Source organism: Papio anubis, chromosome 1 (genome assembly GCF_008728515.1).
Source record: "Papio anubis isolate 15944 chromosome 1, Panubis1.0, whole genome shotgun sequence".
NCBI lineage: Eukaryota > Metazoa > Chordata > Mammalia > Primates > Cercopithecidae > Papio > Papio anubis.
Genome location: NC_044976.1, coordinates 42,874,387 through 42,898,232, shown reverse-complemented (window position 1 = coordinate 42,898,232; position 23,846 = coordinate 42,874,387). Strand labels below are relative to the sequence as shown.

The 23,846-nt window shown below is 44.1% G+C and overlaps 1 protein-coding gene and 1 pseudogene across 5 annotated transcripts in view; both read right to left on the bottom strand.

The window, feature by feature from the left end:
- The window catches only part of RNF220 (ring finger protein 220), a 252,268-nt gene extending 244,287 nt beyond the window's left edge, over positions 1–7,981 (bottom strand). For 2 of the 5 annotated variants that reach the window (XM_003891765.5, XM_009207219.4), the window contains exons 1-2: positions 7,620–7,981; positions 378–1,119 (exon numbers count right to left, since the gene is read on the bottom strand). In XM_003891765.5, coding sequence (XP_003891814.2) covers positions 378–1,002 — 625 coding nt within the window. In that variant the 5' untranslated portion in view covers positions 1,003–1,119; positions 7,620–7,981. Of the gene's footprint in view, positions 1–377; positions 1,120–6,070; positions 6,384–7,615 lie in introns of those variants that run through there. The other 3 variants (XM_017960854.2, XM_017960866.3, XM_017960861.2) reach the window with 2 other exon arrangements.
- Positions 7,982–21,913: 13,932 nt separating this feature from the next.
- Positions 21,914–22,014, bottom strand: LOC116272009 (annotated as a pseudogene).
- Between the last annotated feature and the right edge of the window lie 1,832 nt (positions 22,015–23,846).

Below are 23,846 nucleotides of genomic sequence, written 5' to 3'. Positions count from 1 at the left end.
GAGAGGAGGGGTGGACATGTTTCTTTAGGCCCCCCAAATTCCCTAGGAGCCGACACTTCTTAATGAAATGACATTCACTTCACTACATCAGTGGTACCCCTCTTCACTCCAGTCCTCAGAGAATAAGCCCACCATGACCCGGAGAGAAAGGCTGTGCTGGGGCCAACTTGCCTCTGGCTACTTTCAGAAAAACATTTCAAGAACTATCAGTGCTCACTGATAAGAGACAAGCAAAGGTTAGCACTCCACAGCTAGCGAAAGGGAAGTAGTTGGCCCTTCCTGCTACTAGGAGCATGCAAAACGCCACCGACCTGTTGAACATCACAGTGAGGCAGGGCTTACTGGGGGTACGGGAGGGCTCGAACCAAAGTACTTACATCTGTCATTCCGATCCTCTGGGCTAGATGATGCTTCCCGATCAGAAATGAGGCCAGAGACAGCAAAAATCTTCTTCCCAGTGTCATCAACCTTTAGTGAACCGGGGGAGCTAGATGGCAGCTGTGTCCCAAAGTCATATTCCTTGCCATCTGCATCTGAGAAGCGTAAGTGGGGAGATTCTGTGTCATGGCAGTTCTTAAGTCGCTTGGCCGGCGTAAAGGCTGACTGATAGCTCTCCCGGTCCTCGGTGGAGGCAAAGGGCCGGAAAGCCCCCACACCACTATGATTCAGCATACTGATTGGGGTGCAATCTAGATTTGGGGGAGCAAATTGAGGATGGAGGTGTAGTAGAGAAGGGGGGAAATCACGATTGGCAAAAGTGCCTGGCACCCCACCTTGCCGATGGTACATAGAGGCAAAGGTATAGGAACCGTTGGTGAAAGGAATATGCACGTCCTTGTCAACTGAGACAGGTACACCAAAGGGTCGTGGCTGCTGACAAGGGATGGAAGCATCACGGCTGGCCTCAGCCGTGGATGCCAGGACCATCAGTGCTGGGGATGCCAGAGGGTTGGGAAGGTAGGATGAGTTCTCCATCTTGAAGGCTGCCCGGTGTAAGTCCATCGGAGTCTCTTTCTGTGGCCGGCGTTACACAAGAAGCAGTCTTCCCTGGGAGGGAGGCCAAGCGGCACCTTGGGTCAGGGCAGGGAATATTACTGGGGAATCATTCCCTTCTAAGACCTGTAGAAACAGCAAAGAGAAAAAAAGAAGGGGGAGGAAAGTCAGGGGGAGGAAAAAAAGGGAAACCCCCAAGTGATCGAAACACCATCCTTCTGGCTTACAGATGCTCGGGCAAGAGACACCACAGGCTTTAGGAGCCAGTGGGCAGCAGCATCAGACCATTTTCATTCAGGAAAATCAATAGACAACTTACTGTGATGTACGCGTAGCTGACTTTGGTCCCTACACGTTCCGGGTGAAATGCGCCTGAGCCCAGCAAAGAAAAAAATATCATAAAACCTCCAAATACGATATTCCCTGAACAAATGAGCTTTGGAAGGCCAAGCCATCCAGTAGATTAAGTGGGGGTCTATGTTTTAAAGTGCTTCCACCTGCATCCACAGGCCACTCATGGCAGGCCTGATGTTCAGAGACCACATTCTACATATACGATTCCCCACATATGCATCCTCTCTTCATCTCCCCTAACAACTCCCTGATACTGAAATATCCCTAATTCAAGTTCATCCAGACCAGGAGCACTTGTACATATTAGTTAGTACAAAGTATACACATGGATAAATGATACACATTGGCACATACATACACACACACACACATCTTCATGTATCATCTAAGACCGTTTCCAGAAAAAAGTGCTATGTGAACAAACAGCATTAACATTTATTTTGATGCACACCCCTCTCTAATCACATGGGCTTTCTATTTCTCTTTTCTGAGAAGGAACAAAACCTTCATCAATAAAATGCCTGGCGTCTCTGACAATATTTAAAACCATAATGGGTGCCTTTGGCATACGCTCTCTAGAAGCGTCTGTCTTCTAAGGGCAGCAAAGAACGGATCGGTAATTTTAGTTACTAATGCACTCACTCTTAAGTAGATTTGTAAACTGCCTTGGATTTGCCATTAACATTTAGAACAAAATGTTAACAAAATTTCTGACTTATTTTGCTCTGCTTATTGGCCCAGTCAGAGCTGATGTCCAATAAAGGCCCTCGGAACAAATCGGAGTTCGGAGAGACTTCTTTCAGTTTCCCTTGTAAATTTAGGTTGTACATTTTCATAGTCGCTGGTTCCATTCCAAAGTGTATTTTGAGTGGGGGCTGGGAGAAGGGCTATATATCAAAAGCCAGGACAACATAAAGACGAATACCAGGACTTATTAGCATCAAAAATATACATGAAATAGAAACTTAATGAAACTCAAAGCATAACCAAAAATCACCGTCTGCTACAAATTACAGCCTTTAAATGGAGAGTCATATCAGAAATAAAATCTACCTCCTTCCTTTTAAAAAGCCCACCTGGAGTATCTTTGGTATTCCCTCAAATAGAGAAACCTCAGTTAAACGGTAGATGAATCCTCCTGGCTTAATGCAGTGCAAAGAGAGTATTTCCTTCTCCCATCCTGTAGCAGACGTGTCAATGACTGTTATTAATTGGGAAGATGAGTGGACACCATCAGACTGCTTCCTCATTTGGCATCTTTCCTTATAGACATCATTGCTAAATTACCAGATTATGTATCTCACATTAACGGATTTTTCTCTCTTCCAAATTTTAAATAACTTTCCTGTCAAGTTATAGCAGTGCAGGGAATGATCTGCCAAGGACAGCCAGTTAGCCTGACAAGTCTGGGAATCCTGTTCTTGGCTGTTTTCTAGTCAGATTAATGGTCACACAACATGGACGCTCTGAAAGTGGGTCTAGGGCTGTTCCAAGGGTTCCAAGCAGCTCTTCACAACAGAAATAGCTACTTGTCTATCAACAAGCAATATTATATGAGGCAAACTGGAGAAAAGGACAAACATAACACACTGAGTGTGAAGGGAGGAATGTTTCCCCCTCACAATACGACCTCCCCCCGCCCCAGGATTCACTTGCTATTTTTACTTCCTAGATCACCTCATTATCTTAAATGAGTTTCATAAATTAGGAATCTGGTGACAGCACCGGACACTCCAACAGAACCCGGTGAATCACTCAACCCTGGTTATTCATTTGAAAACTTCATTACACTGAAAATAAATCAACAATATTTTTCCAGGCCACATCTCTCTTACTCCACTGCGTGGGCGTGTTGCTCTCCATGGGGGAGGGGGAGTGCTTTTTTCTTTTCCCTTTTCTTTCTTACCCTCTCCTCACATTAACAACTTGTATAGATGAGGCTTCAGCCGACCACAGTCATTATGAAAATCTATAGTTAATACACTCCCAATGTCAAAATGTCATGGGTTTAAACACAGAACCCAAAATAAGAAAACTAACTGACCCTCTTAATTAAAAAAATATGGATTGTAAGATAATCAGCTTGATGGAGCATTTGGGTGACTGTGAAGAACTGGGCAAAGGGAAAGTAAGTAACTGTTACTTTTCTGACTCTATGCTGATTTTTTTTAATTTAGCACTTCGTGCAAATCCAGATTAAAATAACTCCAGCTATTGATCCGAGCACTGGAATTGACATTAATTTTAGTTCACTTCTCACTTTGCAAAGGGATCAATAGGAAGTAATAACAGCTGACATCCCCGCTGAAAGGAGGAGAAAGAAGGGCTGAAGACAGAAATCGAAAAGCAACCAAATAAATCATCAGCTACTTTTCCACGGCATCAGACAAACTCCAAACAGATTGCAAAAAGTCTTTGTTGAATTAACTAAACAAGGAGGAGGGATCAATCCACGAAGCTAAATAAATTGTCTGGCAGGCAGTAAGGCTGGACGGAGGGACCAACAAATATTGAGTTAAAAAAAATTTCAAATCCTTGACGTGATGGGTTTGGTTCAGTTCCGTATCTGTGGGAGTTTGTTTGTTTCTTAAATCACACTCCCGATCCTGCTTTAAAGTGATTACAAAACGCCAGCTATCTGAATAATTAGTGAGATTACTAATTGCGTGGTTAAACATGCCAGAACCAAGACAAATGAAACGAAGACGCCCGCGTTTGGAACGTGAAAATGTCTGAGGCTGGGCTGATGCGCAGCGCTCCGCGCTCTGCGGAGCGAACTAGCCACTTTCGCACAGAAAAACCGAAAGCCCAAGACAAAGTCTCAGAGAGTAGGTAATCTCCCATCCCATCCTCTGCCCATCCCGGTCCAGGGTCTGGGCTTCCTGACCTGCGCCCGGGATCGGCGTAGAAGGAAGCGGTGGCTGCTGCCGCTGCCTCTGCCGTAGCTGAGAGCCAAACCCATTTGCAAATGACTGCCACAAAGAAAGCTGCAAAGGGCTCTTTCCCGGAGCCGAGCTCAGGGCGCCCACCAAACTATGGCTCTGCTGGCAATTAAAATGCACACACAACACTCCTCTGCTTATTACAACAGGTGACATTTTTGTGGTCTCTGAACCGTTTCCAAAAGCCAGGAATTAAAATAATAGAACAAATTAAACGATATTTTTCCTTTGCATAAATAAACTTTTAAAAAATTAACAGGGAACTTAAAAAGCAAAGAACAATGGGAAATGAGGCAGAGTAGTGGGGGGTTGTTAAGAACGCAGGAAAGAATTTTTTTTTTTTTTAAGTTCACAGACTTCGCTTGAAGAGAATTCCCGCACACCAAATGCCCAGAGGGTATTTGGAAACACCGCTCTAACAGAAATTTTACCACCATATGCGACAGCTCAGGGAACATAAGGCCAACACAGTTCCCGGGCTAGGGCCGACGCCTGTGCTTCAGGCACGGCCGGGTATCGGTCCTAGATTTGGACCCGGATTCAGGCCCAGCTTGGCCAACGGGTGCGAATCCGAGACAGCCCGGGCCAGTCCGAGAGTGCGGGATCGCTGGGATACGGGCTTAGCGAGAGGGTGCATTATTCAGGTCGGAAGAGTCTCGACTGGGAAAAAATCAACTCTTTCAGGAGAAACGGGGGAAGAGAGGTGAAGGCGAAACCTACATAAACTTGGGGCCAACGCGGAGCCAAGCCCACTACTCTTTGGCCTGACCTCTCCCTCCGGCTCTCGGTTGCCTTTGTATATAGAATACTCTAGGTCCCAACAACCTCTGCACGAAACGATCTGCGCCTAACTTTGGGCAACCAAGGCGCCAGTCCGGGAAGAACCGACACGTGCAAGGGCCCCTGGTCCGCAGCCGCGCGGGGCCCGCGGGGCAGGGGCTCAGAGCTGCCAGCCTTCGACCAAAGTCCAAGGACCTCCAGCCCCCGAGCAGCCCCGCCCTGGGGGTCACCCGGGTCCCGCCGCCGCGCGCCACCGCTTCAGCGGGCAGCCGCGGGCTCCTCCACTCCAGCTCTCCTGCAAATGCGGACCGGCGCGGGGCTGCCGGGCCCTTCCAGCTCCTGGACTGCGGATGCGCGGTGCGGAAGGGAGGATTCTGCGGCCCGCACGGCGGCCGTCCGGCCGCGGCACACGGCGCGGCTCGCAGAACAGGTGTGTGTCCCCGCTCGCTCCGCGCCCGGCCCCGGCCCCGGCCCCGTCGGCCACCAGCGGCGCGACGCGTCGCCGCCCCTTCTTCGGCCTTCCCCAACCTCGCCCCGAAGCGCAGAGAGCGAACTCACGCCACTTTTGCCGGGTCTCTGAGGGCCAGGAGGGATCGGCACAGAAGACGCCAGCACCACTTTTCCTCGACGCTCTTTCTGCCTTTCCCCCCTCTGCTCATTCCCCTTTGCAGGAAGAGCCCGCGAGACGGACAGAGGAGGAGGCCAGGCAAGGCAAAGGCCCCCTGCCCACTCTGCTCCCCCTAGTCTCCTCGCTGCTTCCTCACTGACGCCCTTTTTTCTCTTTATTTTTCCTTTCTCTCCCCTTTGCCCCTCAAGCCGAGTCCGGAGCGGAGGCGAGAGGCAAGACGTGGCTGCTGGGCGTCGTGGGCAGCGAGCGCCGTGCTCTCCCCCTCAGCGGCTCCCGGGGCAGGGGGCCGGCGCAGGCAGGAGACCCCAGACGACCCGGGCCAGCCAGGCAGGGCTGTGCCCCCACACCTATGGCCCGGGCCCCATGCACCCACCCAGTGCGACGCGCACCCGGCTCAGGGCCGGAACATGGGCTCTCCGCTGGAGCTGCATCCAAGACCCGAGAATGCAGAGTGTTAACGGGAAGCGAGAGCTCTTCCCCTGCCTCCTGGCTGCCCTAGTTCCCGCTACTTCGGGACTCCTGCGCGCCCTCGCCAGCTTGGGTCGACCTGGGCCGCGAGCTCTCGGAGAGGCTCCTGGAGCGGGGGACGAACCGGGCATCCCCTCGGATGGCCTCACCACCGTGGGCGGCCTCGCCCGGGGGGGCCACACGGAAGCTCTCCGCCCAAGTTTGTTGTGCCCTGGAAGAAAAGGCTTTCTCTTACAAAGCACAAAGGCGAAACGCCCAGGCCGAGCCCTGAAAAGCCCCGGGTTGGGGGGCGGGGGTGGGGTGGGGGAGGCCAGAGTCTCCGGAGCGCGGTGGCGGGGCTGGGCTCCGGGCAGAGAAGGTCGCTCGGCCCGGGCTGATAAGCGCGGCGGCAGTGGCCGCAGGACAGCAGCGACCGGCGTGCTCACTAAAAAGTTTTGTTCTCAAGTCAGAAGAGAAATTGTTACTCAGTTTAAGGCAGGTCTAAGATAAAAATAAAACTACAAACAGAGTAAGGCGCCCTTGTCTCCACGATCGTCCTCCCGCCTTGCTCAGTAGAACCGATGGGAGAGGGGGTCCCGACCCCGAAAATCCCGGGAGATCCCACGTGTCGGGCTGCTCTACTGCCAGGCCGGTCCAACCCACCGGAGTGGGGAGTTTACCGGTGGCATTTAGAATGATCCGCCTCTATGCTAGCACCTGCCTCCTTCCTGCCGGCAGAGGATCCCCCTATCCCACCCCACCTCCCTCCCTCCACACCCTTCACACCCGCCCGGGCTAGGAAAAAGTCAGCCGAGCACCCGGGGTTCCGGGCTAAACAGTCACTCCCCGGGTACCCCGCGGAGCCGGCTGTGTGTGGGGTGGAGGCTGTAGGGGTCGTTTCTCATTCGGATCGCCCCTTCTCCATCCGCCCGCCGCCTCGTGCTCCCCACTGAGTACCACCCAGCCCTGGCCTCGCCGGAAATCAACGCGGGGTACACAGGGGAGCCCGGAAATCACCGGGGGGTGCACCAGGGAGCCCGGCGAGAAGGCACTCTCGCGATCGACCCGAACAAAGTGGGAATGGGGCTTATTGAAAGATGGAGAAAAGAACTCCTGCTCCCTTCCCTTGCAGTGCCCTAACCCTCCCTACTTGTCCAATTCCCGCGTCTGGTCCCTCCCCCTTGCACCTCCCCCCCTCCCCAAATAAAACACATTAAGGAAAACTCAAGACGGAAAGTTTGAGCGAGGCAGCGCACGGAGCGCGCAGGGCGCCGATGCCGAGAGGCTCCGTTGCGATGATCCAAGACGCGCCAGTCCCAGTCCCAGCCCCTGCCTCCGTCCGGGGGGAACCGCCCGAATCCCTAGGAAACGGACCCGGAAAGTTAGCCAGGTTCCTGAACAAGCCGGCTGCCCTCGCACCCACCCCTCTTGGGTACGCACACACGTCCACACCCCTTTCTGCTCTCCATACTTGCCGCGGAAATTCCTTGGGAGAACGGTCGGACTTTTCAGGACACGGAGGGAAGCAGGCGGAGAGTGTGGTGCATGAAAAGTCCCGGGTGCGCAGAGCCGGCGGAGGCAGCGGCGGCGGCGGCGGCGGCAGCGGCAGCGGCAGCAGCAGCAGTAGGCGGCTGGCCCCGGGTTTGTGTTCGCGAGCTGCCTGGGATTGCATGTACAGATCAAAAGACTCGGTTGGCGTGAGAGAAGGAGCAGTGCTGCCTCTCAGCGCTGGCTCTAATCAGTGAATGAGCCTCCACTCTCCCAGGGACTCGGAGAGACACACACGCGCGCACACACACACGCACGCACACATTCTCTCACACTCACACACATACAGGCACTCTGAGCACTGAATACATTAGGGCACTAAGGGACTCTGGGAAATGAAGTCCAGACCCAGGGCACTCCTGGAGAACAGACCTACTGGCCCTCACCAAAGAGCTTGGAAGTCTTGGGGTCGCCAGCCATTGTAAACCAAAGAGAGCGTTGACTTTTGTTTACATCCCTCCTCCCCAACCCGCAAAGGTCTCAGTGAATGGTTTGGTGCTTGTTCTTCTTCCTTTCCTGAACCAAAAGGGACCAAGAGCAAATGGGCAAAGCTTGAAGACTGACATCCACTGCTGCTTAAATGACCCCCAAATCCTGGCTCCCTCAAAATCTCTACCTTTTTCCAGAAAAATCTTACCTGCTGCTTTGTTCCTGGAATGCTTCTCTGGGTCTTTGACTATAATAATAAAATAATAAATGAATATTAATAAAACTGTACCTTTTGGAGGAGGTGAAGGCCTAGTTTAGCATCCAGATGTGAGAATAAACTTTTTATTGGTGTTTTATTGATGTTTATATTACAGTTCTTTTCAAATCACTTCATATCATCCTATAATTCATCAAACACAGAAAGATAAATAGGGGAAACGGATAGAGAACTAACATTCCTGAGTGCTTTCTAGGAGCCCGGTTATGGGACTAAATGCCTTTACATAATCTCATTTACTCCTAAGATTAATTCTGGAGATAATATTACCACTAGTTTATGAGAGGAAACTGAGGTTGAAAGGGTTTTGTAATTTGCCCATGAGAACGTGGTTAACAAGTCTTGGATAGCAGGTAGTTCTAGTTCTGAAAGCAAAGTTCAACCAAAATCAAATCCTGGTTTAAGAAGTCATTCCTGGCCGGGCGCGGTGGCTCACGACTGTAATGCCAACACTTCGGGAGGCCGAGGCGGGTGGAACAAGAGGTCAGGAGTTCGAGACCAGCCTGACCAACATGGTGAAACCCCATCTCTACTAAAAATACAAAAAGTAGCCGGGCATAGTGGCACATGCCTGTAATCCTAGCTACTCAGGAGGCCAAGGCAGGAGAATCGCTTGAACCTGGGAGGTGGAGGTTGCAGTGAGCCGAGATCATGTCTGGGAGCCAAAAAAATAAAAAAAGGTCATTCCTTTGTTTCGTGGTTCAGTGTCTAAAACCTCAGATTTCTTGTCTGGAAAAAAAAGGGAGGGTGCGGAGGAATGGAGTACACACTGATAATCCACTTTGCAGAGAACCACATAGGATTATAAATTGTCTAAAAAGAATGAGACTCAGAATCTCATTCTTGCTATTATTTCGTTGTCCTTTTTACTCACGTTTAACATTAAGGTAGCATCTAAATATTAAGCATGTTTACATATATGTGTGCTGTTTGTATTTTAAAATTTTAATTGGCAACTCTAAATAAATTGTTAATTTGATCACTTAGAGTTCTACACTTATGACTATTTCTGTAATTCATGGTATCAGGATTGTTGAGGAACTTTATTTTTATTTATTTATTTATTTATTTATTTATTTTTGAGATGGAGTCTCACTCTCTCACCCAGGCTGGAGTGCAGTGGTGTGATCTCGGCTTACTGCAACCTCTGCCTCCCGAGTTCAAGCGATTCTCTTACCTCAGCCTCCTGAATAGCTAGGATTACAGGCATGCCCCTCCACGCCCAAATAATTTTTAGTAGAAATAGGGTTTCACCATGTTGGCCAGGCTGGTCTCAAACTCCTGACTTCAAGTGATCCACTTGCCTCGGCCTCCCAAAGTGCTGGGATTACAGGGGTGAGCCACCACGCCTGGCCTGTTGCGGAACTTCTAATCCATGTTTAATTGTTCACTCATACACCAACATTTATTATGTTAGGCTCTATTCTTTCCACTAAATTATTATTTCCTGCTGGATTGTAAACTTCATGATGTCAAGAACCATGTTTGTTTGTTGCATTCTACATCATACCCTAAGCACCTAACAGCATCAGTCTCTTAGTTGAATGAATAAACGAGGATGTAAAAATGAACTCCTGTCCTCAAAGAGCTCACCATCTAGTAGAGGAAAAAAAGAAAGAGTTAGAAATCAATCTGATAATTACTATAATAAGGATGACCTTAGAATTTATTGATCTGAGATAAGTTTGATGATTAAAAAAGGGACACTTTTAATAATTACACTGGGATGACAAATGTGAATAAGGGCCATCCTGGGCCAAGCAGGTTGAATGGTCACCCTAGCTACATAAGGTATTTCATTCATTCATTTAACAAGCATTTATTGAGAATTCTCTTGTGTGGTGTGTTAAAGGAATTATAAGCCACTGATTTCCCTAGAAATTGAAGTATGAAACATTGGGCAGCAAGAGATAGGCAGGAGAAGTGGGTCAAATCACAAAAGGCTTTGTATACTAAGCTAAGGAAAGTGGACGTTATCCTATAGATGATGAGAAACCCCTAAAGGGTTTTAGGGGTGTGGCATGGTAGGATTTCTGTTTTAAAACAAGCACTAGTTGCTGAGTGGGCAAGGTGGAGGTTAGACAAGAGGCAGTGAGGCCAATTAAAAAGTCTATCTCAGGTAATTCAGTTGAGATACAGTAGAGCCTGAACCAAGGTACTGGGGCAGAGTGAGTGGAGAGGAGGGGACACATTACAGTGAGATCTAAAAGGTAGCATCAACAAGATTTAGCCATTTTAGTATGGTAGATGAAAGCAGAAGGAAGAGTCTATATAAATCCTAAATAAGATTTTATTATTTATAGCACAAGATGATGTCAGTACTTTAATGTTCATCAGTAGTAAAAGGCTCCCTCAAATCAACTTAGAGAGCTCCCATAGGTCCAGTGCACATTCTCACAGATAGATGATACAGATAAGAAGGCCTGTTCAATCATCAAGCCAAATATTTTTAGCTGCTACCACACGCAGTGGTCCTCACTACGATGCAAGTACTTAGAAACTCGAAGAACTAATCACTGTCTATAACAGCAATCTAAATGAAAAAATTAAATGCAAATCCCTCATAAAACCAGAGCAAAATTATATAATGCAAAATTGAATATGTAATACCTCACTAATTCACAGGTCATACGTCCAGCAACCTCAGCTATCCAAAACACAATGAAGCAGGAAATAAGCAAAAAGGGTCCCAGAATAGCCAAAATAAACATTACAAAGTCCATGCACTAAAGTTAACACATTTCCCTCCTAGGAGAATTACACAAGCCTTCATTCAGAGCCGATTTATTCTTTCTTAGGTACAATTCTAATAAGCTTGATTATTTGGCTTTCCCATTCACAGCTGATTAAGATTGTCAAATTAAAAGGGGGCAGCCATTAAAAAGAATGATATAGACTAAGATGTACTGACATAGAAGGATACCTATTATATATTGTCGAGTGAGAAAAGCAAGTCATATAACAGTATGTATAATATGATTTGATATTTGTCCATATACATGTACACATACATTGACAGAAAAAGGCCTGTAGGGATACATTAAACTGTTAACAATGGTTATGGCTAGGGAGTGTGAGTGTGGATGTGACACGGTTGGGGGTTAGACAGAAATGAAGGGAGGACTTTGACTTTTTACTCCATAGACTTCTGTTTGTTTTCAGTGAACATATATTAGTTTTGTAATTTTAATATCCATTGAAACGTATATAAAAAGAGCAAAGGGTAGTGTTGTTAGAGCAAGAACACTGACAATGAGAAATGGTGACCGAACTATAAGAAGCAAGCACCATAACTCAAAAACTACAAGAAAATGGGGTTATTTGGTGTGAAGGCAAAAAGCCCTATCCCATCAGTGGTCCCAGTGGATGTCATGAATTCCAACCAAACATACCCTGATACTTTTGGGGATAGGTCATCAAGGAACACATTATGCTTAGTATATTTTACTTACGAGAGCTAGCACACGTGTGAAAATACAGAAAAATAAATTCCTACCAACATGATTTAAACAGCAGATTTTGATACTTTAAGAAGTAAATTTCAGTTGTCTGGAAAATATACTTTTGTGGAACACATCATTCCCTGAAGATGAGAAGTAAAGGAGATATCACTTTATATAAGAGCAGAGGTGATGCAGAGTAAGGAATGGTCCACAAATTCAATAGACATTTATTGAGTGTCTACCAAGTGCCAGTCACTAAGAATAGAAAGATAAATAATAGTGCCTGCCCTACAGAGGTTTATAGTCCAGTAGCAGAGATGGATAGGAAAGCAAATATATATGGTACAATGTGAGCAGTGCTATAATGGAAATTCTGAGTATAGGGTGGTAGAAATACAAAAGAAGGAGGTACTGAGTTATGGAGCTATTAGGAAAGGAGGCAGGGACACAAGTGGGTTTTTAAAAAATAACCGTCATATGGGATGACATTTAAGCTTCGTTAAAAATGACTGTTATATGGAATGACACTTAAGTTGGGCTTTGAAGGATAAGTAGAGTTTATCAAGGGAGAAAAATGGGAAGAGCACTCCAGGATGAGCAAATAGCAAAATAGCATATGCAAAGGCACATAAAATTTCCTGCCATATTCCAATAGTACATCTCAAATTTTTCCACAAGAAAGAGGTGGTACAGATGGTGGTGTCTAAGGGCAAGCCTAAAATGGCTTGCCACTAGCTTGAAATGTATGTATCCTGTTTTATCTTGAAAAATGAATGGAAATTTTGCCTTCAACTCCACAAATATATTAAGCTTTAATATAAAACCATGTTTTAAATTACTTATCATTTGATAGAACTGATGCTCCAGAAAGATGCACCATATTTATTTGGTACTTTCTCAAATCCAAAGCACAACACTAAATAATCCAGGGGCATTCGTTCCTAACTTGAAAAACATTCAGAAATTGGGCTGGGAGGGGAAAAAAAAAGGTGTAGAAGATACAAGGAGAGACTGGAAAAATAGATTAATGGACTATGAAAGATCTTGTTTGTCACATTAAGGAACTAACTGGACACTCCCAGTGTCTAACCAACTCCTATTTATACTTCAAGACTTTGCTTGGGATGGTCTCTTCCAGGAAGCCACCCTGCCCACCAGCCTCTCTTCTCCTCAAACCTGATTATCATAGCAGTCTATGCATGCAGCTATTCACTCATCACATTGTACTGGAATTATCTATTGTTTTCAGGTTCCTTACTAGACTCTGATCTGCTTAAAGCAGAATTCTGTCTTAGTTGTTTTGCATGGTACTTACCACAACAGATACTGGTGTCTATTGGACTGAACTGATTTAGATAAAAGGACAAGATTCAGCAAGTACTACCTGGTCTAGATTCTAAAGCTTCTTGAATGTAGGGCCTGCTTGCGTACCACTGCATCCCAAACACTTCACACTCACGGGAAACATCCCAGTAGGTGATTGATAAAATGTGTACAATGAATGAATGAGAATTCTCAAAACAGGAATGGCATGATCAGATCGGGGTTTAGAAAAATAAAATTGGAGGCAATTTTAAATGTAGCCTGGAGAGGAGTAAGACTGGAGACAAAGAAATTAGTGAGGAAAAAATGCAAAAGAAACACCGGACATATTGGTAAAAGATTGCCTTTTCTTAAAAATGGTTTTCTAATTGGCTAAGTTGATTAGATGTTTATATTTATCTTACAAGACTGGTCTTTTTATTCTCTTAGGATTTCCTGACGGAGGATATTCAGTTGCCTTGTTCCCTGACCCCAGCCCCTTCAGGCTGGTGTCTTCTTGTACATCTGGAGGTCATTGAGGGCAGTGACTATGTCTTATTCATCTTAGTATCTCCAATGCCTAGGACATGCCTGCTCAATAAATGTTTGCTGAATGAATGAACACATAAATTGATCTATTAGTATACTGTACTCAAGCTCCGACCAAGACACAGAGGACCTAATGATCCCCAGTGTGTGGGTTTCTGGATACAGGAAACAGAACAAATAAAGCAAGACTGGATACAAATGCACACCTATTCCACAGGTAACACAGGGTAAATTTCTCTCTCTGACCCCTCCATCCTCATTCTGAAGAATAACTCTCATTGAGTGAAAATCAATAAAAGTCATTTTAAGGGAAGTAGGTTTAGAAAAAGGCCCTGAAGGAGGAGAAAGGAGGAGGGGAACTTCAAGTTCGAGCAATTTGGACTTTTAAAATATATATATAAGGACTTGTAAGCTTCAAAAAACCTCTACAAAATAAAAAGTCTGCTTTTCCACACTCACTTTCAAAAGGAATCTCCCCCACCAATGCCCAACACACAAACCAGGAGTCTTTTTGAGATTTCCAGTTTTATCACCCAAAAAGAAAAAATAAATTCACAGCAGAAATAATAAATCCTCCATTTTTCATATTGACTCCAACCAGAAACTTTCTGAAGTAGTTGCAGGCAGCTCCCAAAGACATTAGACCAATATCAATGCCAAGATTGACCATCTGGCAATCTAGCAACAAATATTTACTGACCACTTACTATGTATGAATCAAGGCAGTAGGAAGAAACTGTAAAAGATGCCTGCCCCATCCCCCCAAAAGGCAGAAAATGCACCTCCTATCCCCTAAGAAGCTTGTAGAATTGTAGCATTAACTCATAATCAAAAGAAAGGTTAAATAAACCCAAACTCAATTTTATAATGTAGATAAAATATATCAAATGGATAATACAGGCAAACTGCTATAGGTTTTCAAAAGCCAGAGAAACCATCATGGTTTGAGATGTCCTTAAGTGTTTTGGACAAAGATAAGATTTAAGTAGGACATTAAAAGATATAAAGTTGAATATTGAAGAATGGAAAATATTACAAGAATAATGCCCATGGTATGTCAGGGAACAATTTACTCAAGAGTTGTGTCATAAAGAGTATTTGCAGTGATAAGAGTTATTAAAATTTCATGGAAATATAGCATCATAGTTAAGAGCAACTGAAGGCAGATCTGGGTTTGAATCCTATTTCTACCGCTTATTGGTTGAACGACCTTGTCACATTTACCTTCTCTGAAGCTCTGTTTCCACAAGCTTAAAATGGAGACATGTTAACTTTATGAACTTGATATGAAGATTAAATAAAAGGTACTCACCACAGTTATTGGCAAATAGTAAGGGTTCAATAGGTGAGAGCTCCATGCTCTCCCCTCAAAGTGAAAGTTTGTGACTTGAAACTTGTAGAAATTGAAAAGGATTTTGTTTTTAAGCATAGATCAGAACAAACCTGTATAGAACGGATAGCCAGCCATTTTACTTTCACCTTATCCAATAGAGCAGCTATTCCCTGCTGATTTCCATTTGGAGCAAGATTTTAGCATCCTTATTGTTTGATTTGGAAACATCCTTCTTCCTCTTCCTAAAAGTACTCTGAATCTTGCTCACCTTCACTGTCATCCCCAAGCTTTTCTAGACAATAGAATGCTTCTGAAGGAAAAGAGGGAAGTGTGCAGATTTCAGATTCATGTTATTTGCTCGTATTCATTCATCGATTCAATAAATATTTATTGAGCAACTATTCTTGAAAGATTAAAAGCTGTCAAGTGGAAGACTTCAACTTCACACCCCTTACTTGCTCCTGTCCCCTCTTTCCTTGTTCTCTCCTGTTATAGAGAGGGAAGAAGCCCTCCTCCAATGAAAGGCTGGACAACTCCACCTGTGCTTTGGAGCCCTGGTCTTCTTTGGGGGCCTTTGCACCTGTAGCACCTTTTTCATGTTTCCAATCTCGTCCTCTTTAATAATTCTTTCCATTCAGCACTTAAACACACTCAAGCATTTCTCATTCAAAAGAGAGAGAGAGAGAGAGATTTTTTAAAAAAGAAATAAAAATCCTCCTTAGTCCTTCATCCACATCCTTCTCCAGCTCTAATGCTATCTCCTCCCTCTTCCCAGTCAAGCTTGTGAACGTGTTGCTTCCAGACCCCATCTTTACTTTTTCACCTCCCACCTACTCTTCAAGCTCATCAATCTGGATTTTGTGTCTGCCATTCCTCAAAAATATGACTCTCAGTAAGGTCATCAATTTTTATTTCCCATTTTACCTGACATTCCTTCCTTGAAATGCTTTCTTCCCTTGACTTTGGGGACATCACACCTTTCTGATTTTCTTTTTACCTCACTAGTAGCTCATTCTTGCCCATTTTTGTCACCTCTTTATGGGACCATTCAATGTTTTTAGGGTTCTGTTGAATGTATGCTTCTTTTCCCACTTTGAGTTTTTCCTGAGGTAAATGCATTTACTCCTATGGCTTTCTTACCATGGATATACCTAAAGCTCTTCAATCTGTAGCTTCAGACCCTCATACCCAATAGCCTACCTAACCTGAATATTTCACTGGCACCTCAAACTCTGCATATCCAAATCTGGACTCATCATCTTCATTCCCAAACCGTCTCTCCTCCTTTGGTGTTCCTCAACTCAGTAAATAACAGTACCAGATAACCAGTGGTTCAAGGCAGAAATCTGAGAGTCATCCTTGACTACTCCTTCTCCACCATCCATACCAAATCAATTACTAATTTTGCCTTTTTTTTTTTTTTTCTTTTTTTGAGACAGAGTTTTGATCTTGTTGTCCAGGCTGGAGTGCAGTGGTGCAATCTCAGCTCACTGCAACCTCCACTTCCCAGGTTCAAGCAATTCTGCCTCAGCCTGCCGAGTAGCTGGGATTATAGGGATGCACCACCACGCCCGGCTAATTTTGTATTTTTAGTAGAGATGGGGTTTCTCCATGTTGGTCAGGCTGGTCTCGAACTCCCGACCTCAGGTTATCTGCCTGCCTCAGCCTCCCAAAGTGCTGGGATTACAGGCGTGAGCCACCACACCTGGCCACTAATTTGCCATTAGATCTCCTAGATATTTCTAAAAACCATCAATTCCTCCCTTTTTTTTTAACCAATATCACCTGTTGTCCAAGCTATTGCAACAGCCTCCTTTTTAAAAGAGCAAATCTGTATATCACTTTTAATGCTTAAATTATGGCTTCCCTCATGCCTGTAATCCCAGCACTTTGGGAGGCCGAGGCAGGTGGATCATGAGGTCAGGAGATGGAGACCATCCTAGCTAACACAGTGAAACCCCATCTCTACTAAAAATACAAAAAATTAGCTGGGCGCGGGGGCGGGCGCCTGTAGTCCCAGCTACTTGGGAGGCTGAGGCAGGAGAATGGCGGAACCCGGGATGCGGAGCTTGCAGTGAGCGGAGATGGCGACACTGCACTCCAGCCTGGGCGACTGAGCTAGACTCCGTCCTAAAAAAATAAATAAATAAATAAAAAGGCTTCCCATTGACCTTTGGATAAATTCCTAAAATCTTTAATGTGATCCACAAGGTCTTGTATTTTCCGACATCTACCTGCATTTCCACTTCTCTCTGCTCTCCAGCCATATTGGTCTTCTCTCAATGCTTCAGCGCTTTGCATGCTCTCACCTTAAGACTTTGCTCTCTCCCTCTTCTATCAATCCCTACCTCCACCTATTTTAATAGCTACCTAGCTAATCCTAGTCATCTCTTTAGGTTTCAGCTTAACTGTTCTGGAACTGGAAGCGGAGCTGGCTAGTTCCCTCTTTGTATGTTCACAGGATGCCTCATCCTTTCTTCTCCTTTTTAACACCCTTTGCTTTTATACTGTCTTCCCTAATAGTCTATAAACTCCAGAGAGACAGGACCCATGCCTATCTTGCTTATCAGTGCATTCCTGGTACATAACATAGTATCTAGCATATAGTAGGTAATAACATGTTTATTAATTCATACAATCAGCTACAGGTAGAGTTTGTCTTTATTTCTGCAAAACCTTCCTGGAACCACTCCAAGCAGAGTTGATAACTTCCATGTTAGCATCACCAATATACCAAAGACTCTCTTTTTGCACTTACCCTGTATTGTAATTATTTCTTTACACGTTTAACTCTCTTTCTCTTTTTTCTCTTCCTTCTTTCCTTCCTTCCTTCCTTTCTCCTTCCTCCTTTCCTTTCCTTTTCCTTCCTTCCTTCCTTCTTTCTCTCTTTCTCTCTCTCATCTCTCTCTCTCTCTTTCTCTCTATCTCTATTTCTTTCTTTCTTTTCTTTTCTTTGAAATAAGGTCTCACTTTGTTGCCCAGGCTGGAATGCAGTGGCTCGATCTTGGTTCACTGCAACCTCCACCTACAGGGTTCAAGTGATCCTCCCACCTCAGCCTCCCAAAGTTGGATTATATCTTATTTGTAGTTTTATCCCTAGCACTTCACTTGGTATCTGGCACAAAGTAAATGTTCAATAAAGACTTATAGAATTAAATAAACAAACTGCCAATTGACTGGATATGAGACTTGAAGGAATATGGAAAATCAGATAAACTCTGAAGTGTGGTCTAGTCTTTGATGGAAATGGAGAAGTTGGTGAAGGAGACTGGGTGGTTTAGAAAGTAAACATATGCAGTTCCAAGCATAGGTACTGGTGGTGGTAATGACAAAGGGGAAAATGTATACTCAACAAGGAGGTTAGAAAAGAAATGGGGTCCTGAATAGGGCGCCGTGAAAGTAATTCCAAGGTAGAAAGCAGAGTCTACTGTAGTCAGGAGAGGGCTGATAGGCTACATTCTAATTTGCCTAAGACAGTCCCAATTTACACCTGTTGTCTTAACATAATAATTGATGGTGCCTGCCCCTTTACACTCTCAAAGTGTCCAGATAAGTTACATGGCTGGCCTACAAGAAGATTACATGAATTTGGAAAATTTAAGTAAATTATGGGCAATAACATTTAATACAAGAGCATGGCAAGGAATTAAAGTGAGTTCACGTTGAAGGGATGTACTGAACTGAATTTTTTTTCTTTTTTTTTGAGATAGAGTCTCGCTCTTGTTGCCCAGGCTGGAGCGCAATGGTGCGATCTCGTCTCATGGCAACCTCCACCTCCCAGGTTCAAGCAATTCTCCTGCCTCAGCCTCCTGAGTACCTGGGATTACAGGCATACGCCACCTTGCCTGGCTAATTTTGTATTTTTAGTAGAGATGGGGTTTTTCCATGTTGGTCAGGCTGGTCTTGAACTCCCAACCTCAGGTGATCCACCCGCCTCGGCCTCCCAGAGTGTTGAGATTACAGGCGTGAGCACAGTGCCCGGCCTGAACTGAATAATATTTTATGCAGAGCCAACTATAAAATGAAGCAGGTATTCCACTAGCCACTTTTAAGTAAGTGGTGTCACTTAATTTTCACAAAAAAAAACCCTGATAGGTAGGCATTTTCATCCATATTTCACAGATAAAATAGTTGAAACTCAGATCAAGGAACCTTCTCAAAAAGTTAACATGGCTAAAAAAGCAAAACTAACTAACTAAATGTAAAGAAATAATTGAAAAAGGAAGATCTGGCCGGGCACAGTGGCTCACGCCTGTAATCCCAGTACTTTGGGAGGCCGAGATGGGCGGATCACCTGAGGACAAGAGATCGAGACCATCCTGGCCAACATAGTGAAACCTTGTCTCTAATTAAAAAAAAAAAAAAAAAAAAAACTAAAAAAATTAGCTGGGCATAGTGGCACATGCCTGTAATCCCAGCTACTCGGGAGGCTGAGGGAGGAGAATCGCTTGAACTCGGGAGGCGGAAGTTGCAGTGAACTGAGATTGGGCCACTGCACTCCAGCCTGGCGATGGAGCAAGACTCCGTCTCAAAAAAAAAAAAAAAAAGGTATCATTGCAACAAAAATAAAAGCAGGAAAGGGGTAACCTAACCTAAGGAGAGCCCAGAAATCAATATGTAGAAATGTAGAAGTGAAAATTCCTCCAAAAGTCGAATAGAAGCTAAGCAACGGAGTGGCACGAAAGAGAAATTGCAGAGGAACCACGTGAAATAAAGGAATAGAAACACATGATGGGAATGACTTAAAGGTTCTAAGTTGGAAAATGGGTTGACTCTTGTGATGATTCCTTCAAAGTTCGTGAAAATTGCATTTTTGCAGTAAATATCCTTCAATCTTTCCCAAGAGCTAAATAAGGTGCTCTTTATTATGCAATAATACTAGTTTCACTTTTTACTGCCCTCCTCATTGAACGACACCTAATAAGCATTATACTTCAGCTCTGTCGTATCTTTTCCATGCCTTTCTTTTGAAGACTAGAAAGAAATGAATGCAGCAGCACATATGCAGTTAGAATTTCACTTGATGGCAATCACTTTTTAAAAACACTCTGCAAAAATGGGTTGCATTTAAGAAGGCATTTTGTATATCTGCCTTTCCATGGAACAACAGAGTCTAGTAAAAAGAACAAGTACTACAAGCAAGAAGCCAAGACATTGACTAGTTGTAGAACTCAGGTAAATCATACACTTTCTCTCTTCTAACAGATTTTTCTTCCTATGTTATAGGAATTTTTTTGTGTGTGACAAATTTTACATAAAAGTAAGGTAGGTATCATTACGGAATGCCTTTTAAATATTAAATCCATTTTTAAATATTATAAAAGAAGGTAAATAATTACATTTTCCTTATTTGTTTCCTTTTTTTTTTTTTTTTTTAATGGAGTCTCGCTCTGTTGCCCAGGCTGGAGTACAGTGGCATGATCTTGGCTCACGGCAACCTCTGCCTCCCAGGTTCAAGCAATTCTCCTGCCTCAGCCTCCCAAGTAGCTGGGATTACAGGAATTTGCCACCACGTCCGGCTAATTTTGTATTTTTAGTAGAGGTTTTGCCATGTTGGCCAGGCTGGTCTTGAACTCCTGACTTCAGGTGATCCACCCACCTCAGCCTACCAAAGTGCTAGGATTACAGGCATGAGCCACCACGCCTGGCCTGTTTCCTCTTTTTTGAAATAATCTCACATTTTATCGAATTAAAAACTTATGAACCTTAAGAGTTCGAGGATGTGCTAGAAGTCAGGTTAACATTTGTATTTAAGTAATAATTCGAATTATATGACCTCTTCTTAATGTACATATAATCAACCAATAAACAAACATTTGTTCAGTGCTTGCTGTGTGTTGGGAATTATACTAGGCTGTTTGGGGGAGTGATACAAAGTACTATATGTTATCAAATCAAAGATAGTTTAGATTATAAGATGCATCCCCATTTCAGAGCTGTTAAAATGGGGAAAAATAGGCATCTTAAACTGATTATATGTAGGTAAAAAACAAAGAGCTTCCACAGAGAGAAAAGAATGGAATATATCCACAAAAATTACCAAGTGAGTATTAGAGACAAAAAGGTTCTCAGAAATTCAGTGAAGCAAGAAGTTACAAGGAGCTAAGGGTGGTGAGGAAAGTGCACTGTGTATGATACTGGCCTCGTTCTGCTAATGTATTTTCTATTGATTCTATAAGGTGTTGGCAAGGAAAGGACAAATTAAAAACTAAGCTTTATACTTTACCTCCTGAAATGTGACAACTTTCAGTTTTGTTAAGACTTCTGAATTCTATCACTATACCAACTCAAAACCAATTTTTAGTGTTGACATTAACTTAATAAAAATAATTACTTAAATTAAAAATTAAGCAAATATAGAATATGCTAAAATAAGAGTGAAATTTGGGGGAAACGGCCCAAATAATTAAATATTTAACCTGTAAGAACAAGTGCAAATATTTAAAAATAATAGTTTAGATGTTATTTCTATACTTGAGGAGTAAAAATAAAACTTGTAATATAACAGATACATGAAGTTCTAAACTATATCTGCACCTATAGATCTAGGAGCAAGAAAAGGCCATTCTTTGGCCAGGCGTGGTGGCTCACGCCTGTAATCCCAGCACTTTGGGAGGCTGAGGCAGGAGTTCAAGACCAGCCTGGCCAATATGGTGAAACCCTATCTCTACTAAAAAATACAAAAAAAAATTAGCTGGGCATTGTGGAGCATGCCTGTAATCCCAGCTACTCGTGAGGCTGAGGCAGGAGAATTGCTTGACCTGGGAGGCAGAGGTTGCAGTGAGTCAAGATTGTGCCACTGCATTCCAGCCTGGGCTACAGAGCAAGACTTCGTCTCAAAAAAAAAAAAAAAAAAAGAAAGAAAAGGCCTTTTTTTTTTTTTTTTTTTTTAATATGAAAGGTTTCACAAATGTTTGTGTCATTCTTGTGCAGGGGGCCATGCTAATCTCTGTATCATTCCAATTTTAGTGTATGTGCTGCTGAAGCACTCCTGGGCCACTCTTCAGTCCCTTTCACACCTACCCTGTCCCAAGCTACAAACATCAAGACCTCCAAGCCTTGATTAAACAGGGTACCAGTGAATCCTGGGTCTAATCCAATCTTCTTAGAGCCACTGTTCATCCCTCTCCTCAAAGAACCTTGAACTTCAAGTTTTTTGTTCTCTACTATTAACCTCTGCTGCATCTCCTATGACTAATCATATCTCTGTGTGAAAATAAATGTTTGCAGGACTTTCCAGACCACAGCTGACTTTTGTTAAGCCCTTGTGTCCACTCTTCTCTGAGGGCTAAGTGAGACTAAACCTATCAAGTTTCATTCCTATTTTCATAGGTGAAAACTCCAAATATAGATACCTTGTCTCTTCCCATATTTGTCCTATATGAACTATCATTCCTAAAATGCTACATACTTCCCTAAGTGTGGAAGTATCCAATCCCTCTCTTCTCTCCCTGCCAAAACCTTCCATTTGCCCTTTGGAATTTCAACTCTCCTACGCCCTCAAACACTTTCCTCTGAATGTTCCTTCCACCTGATGCTTTATCTAAACCTGGCTCTCTCTACACCACTTACCCTGCAGCTCCCTCAAGAGAGATCCGCTCATATTCTCACACCTATGTACTGTCAGGAGATGAGGATGCTTCCCAGGGCTACTCAGAGTCCATGGCTTTTCCACCCTTTTGTGAAAACCCCTGCTACTCTCTCTGTGATTGGTAACTGTAATCTTCCTACCTCACGGAAGACAGTGGCACTTGGCTTACTGTCTTCTCTTGTGCCATGAGTACTGCCATCATCCTAAGTGACTTCAGAGTCCTCGAGAGAGATCCACAGTATCTCCCATGTCCTCCTACAATGCTATTCAACCACCCACCCTCACAGTCACTCCCTCGATCTTGTCATCATGACCTAAAACTCTCTCTACTTCTAAAATCACTAATTCAGATAGTCTACTTTCTGACGACAAACACCTATGCTTCCAGTTAATTATGTTTTTATTTTTTATTTTATTTTTTTGAGATGGAGTCTCACTCTGTCACCCAGGCTGGAGTGCAGTGGCACGATCTCGGCTAACTGCAAGCTCCGCCTCCCTGGTTCACGCCATTCTCCTGCCTCAGCCTCCCAAGTAGCTGGGACTACAGGTGCCCACCACCGCGCCTGGCTAATTTTTTGTATTTTTTTAGTAGAGATGGGGTTTCACCATGTTAGCCAGAATGGTCTTGATCTCCTGACCTCGTGATCCACCCACCTCAGCCTCCCAAAGTGTTGGGATTACAGGTGTGAGCCACTGCGCCTGGTCCCAGCTCATTATTAAGCTAGTCCAACTGCAACTATTCTTCACTTTCATTTGAATAGCAGTTTATTGGCCCTTTCTTTCTATTACTCCCTGTTTGTCTTCACTTCCCCATTTGTCAAGCTTACAGTTCATGGCCCATCATTTCATTTGCTCTGTTAGAATTACCCTGAACTCTCTCCTTAATTATTCTTTTTCCGGTCTTCTAAAACACCACACTCTCCCAATTCCTCTTATTTCTCTGGCTGCCCTTTTGCAAACATTTTTACTGACTCCTCCTTCATGTTCTATTAAACCTTTAAGTAGGAGAGTTTTTCAGGGATCTGTCCTAGGAGTGCTTCTCTTTTCATTCAATATCCCTTCCTGAAGTAATTTTAACTTTTCCTATGGCTTCAGTTACTATCAACATGCATATGCTCCTCAAACTTATACCTTGTTGTTGGAGTTCTGGACTGATACATCTAAGTGCTTACCTGACTTCTTCAAATGGATTATCTCCAAGGTACCTTCAACTCAGCCTGTTCAAAAGTA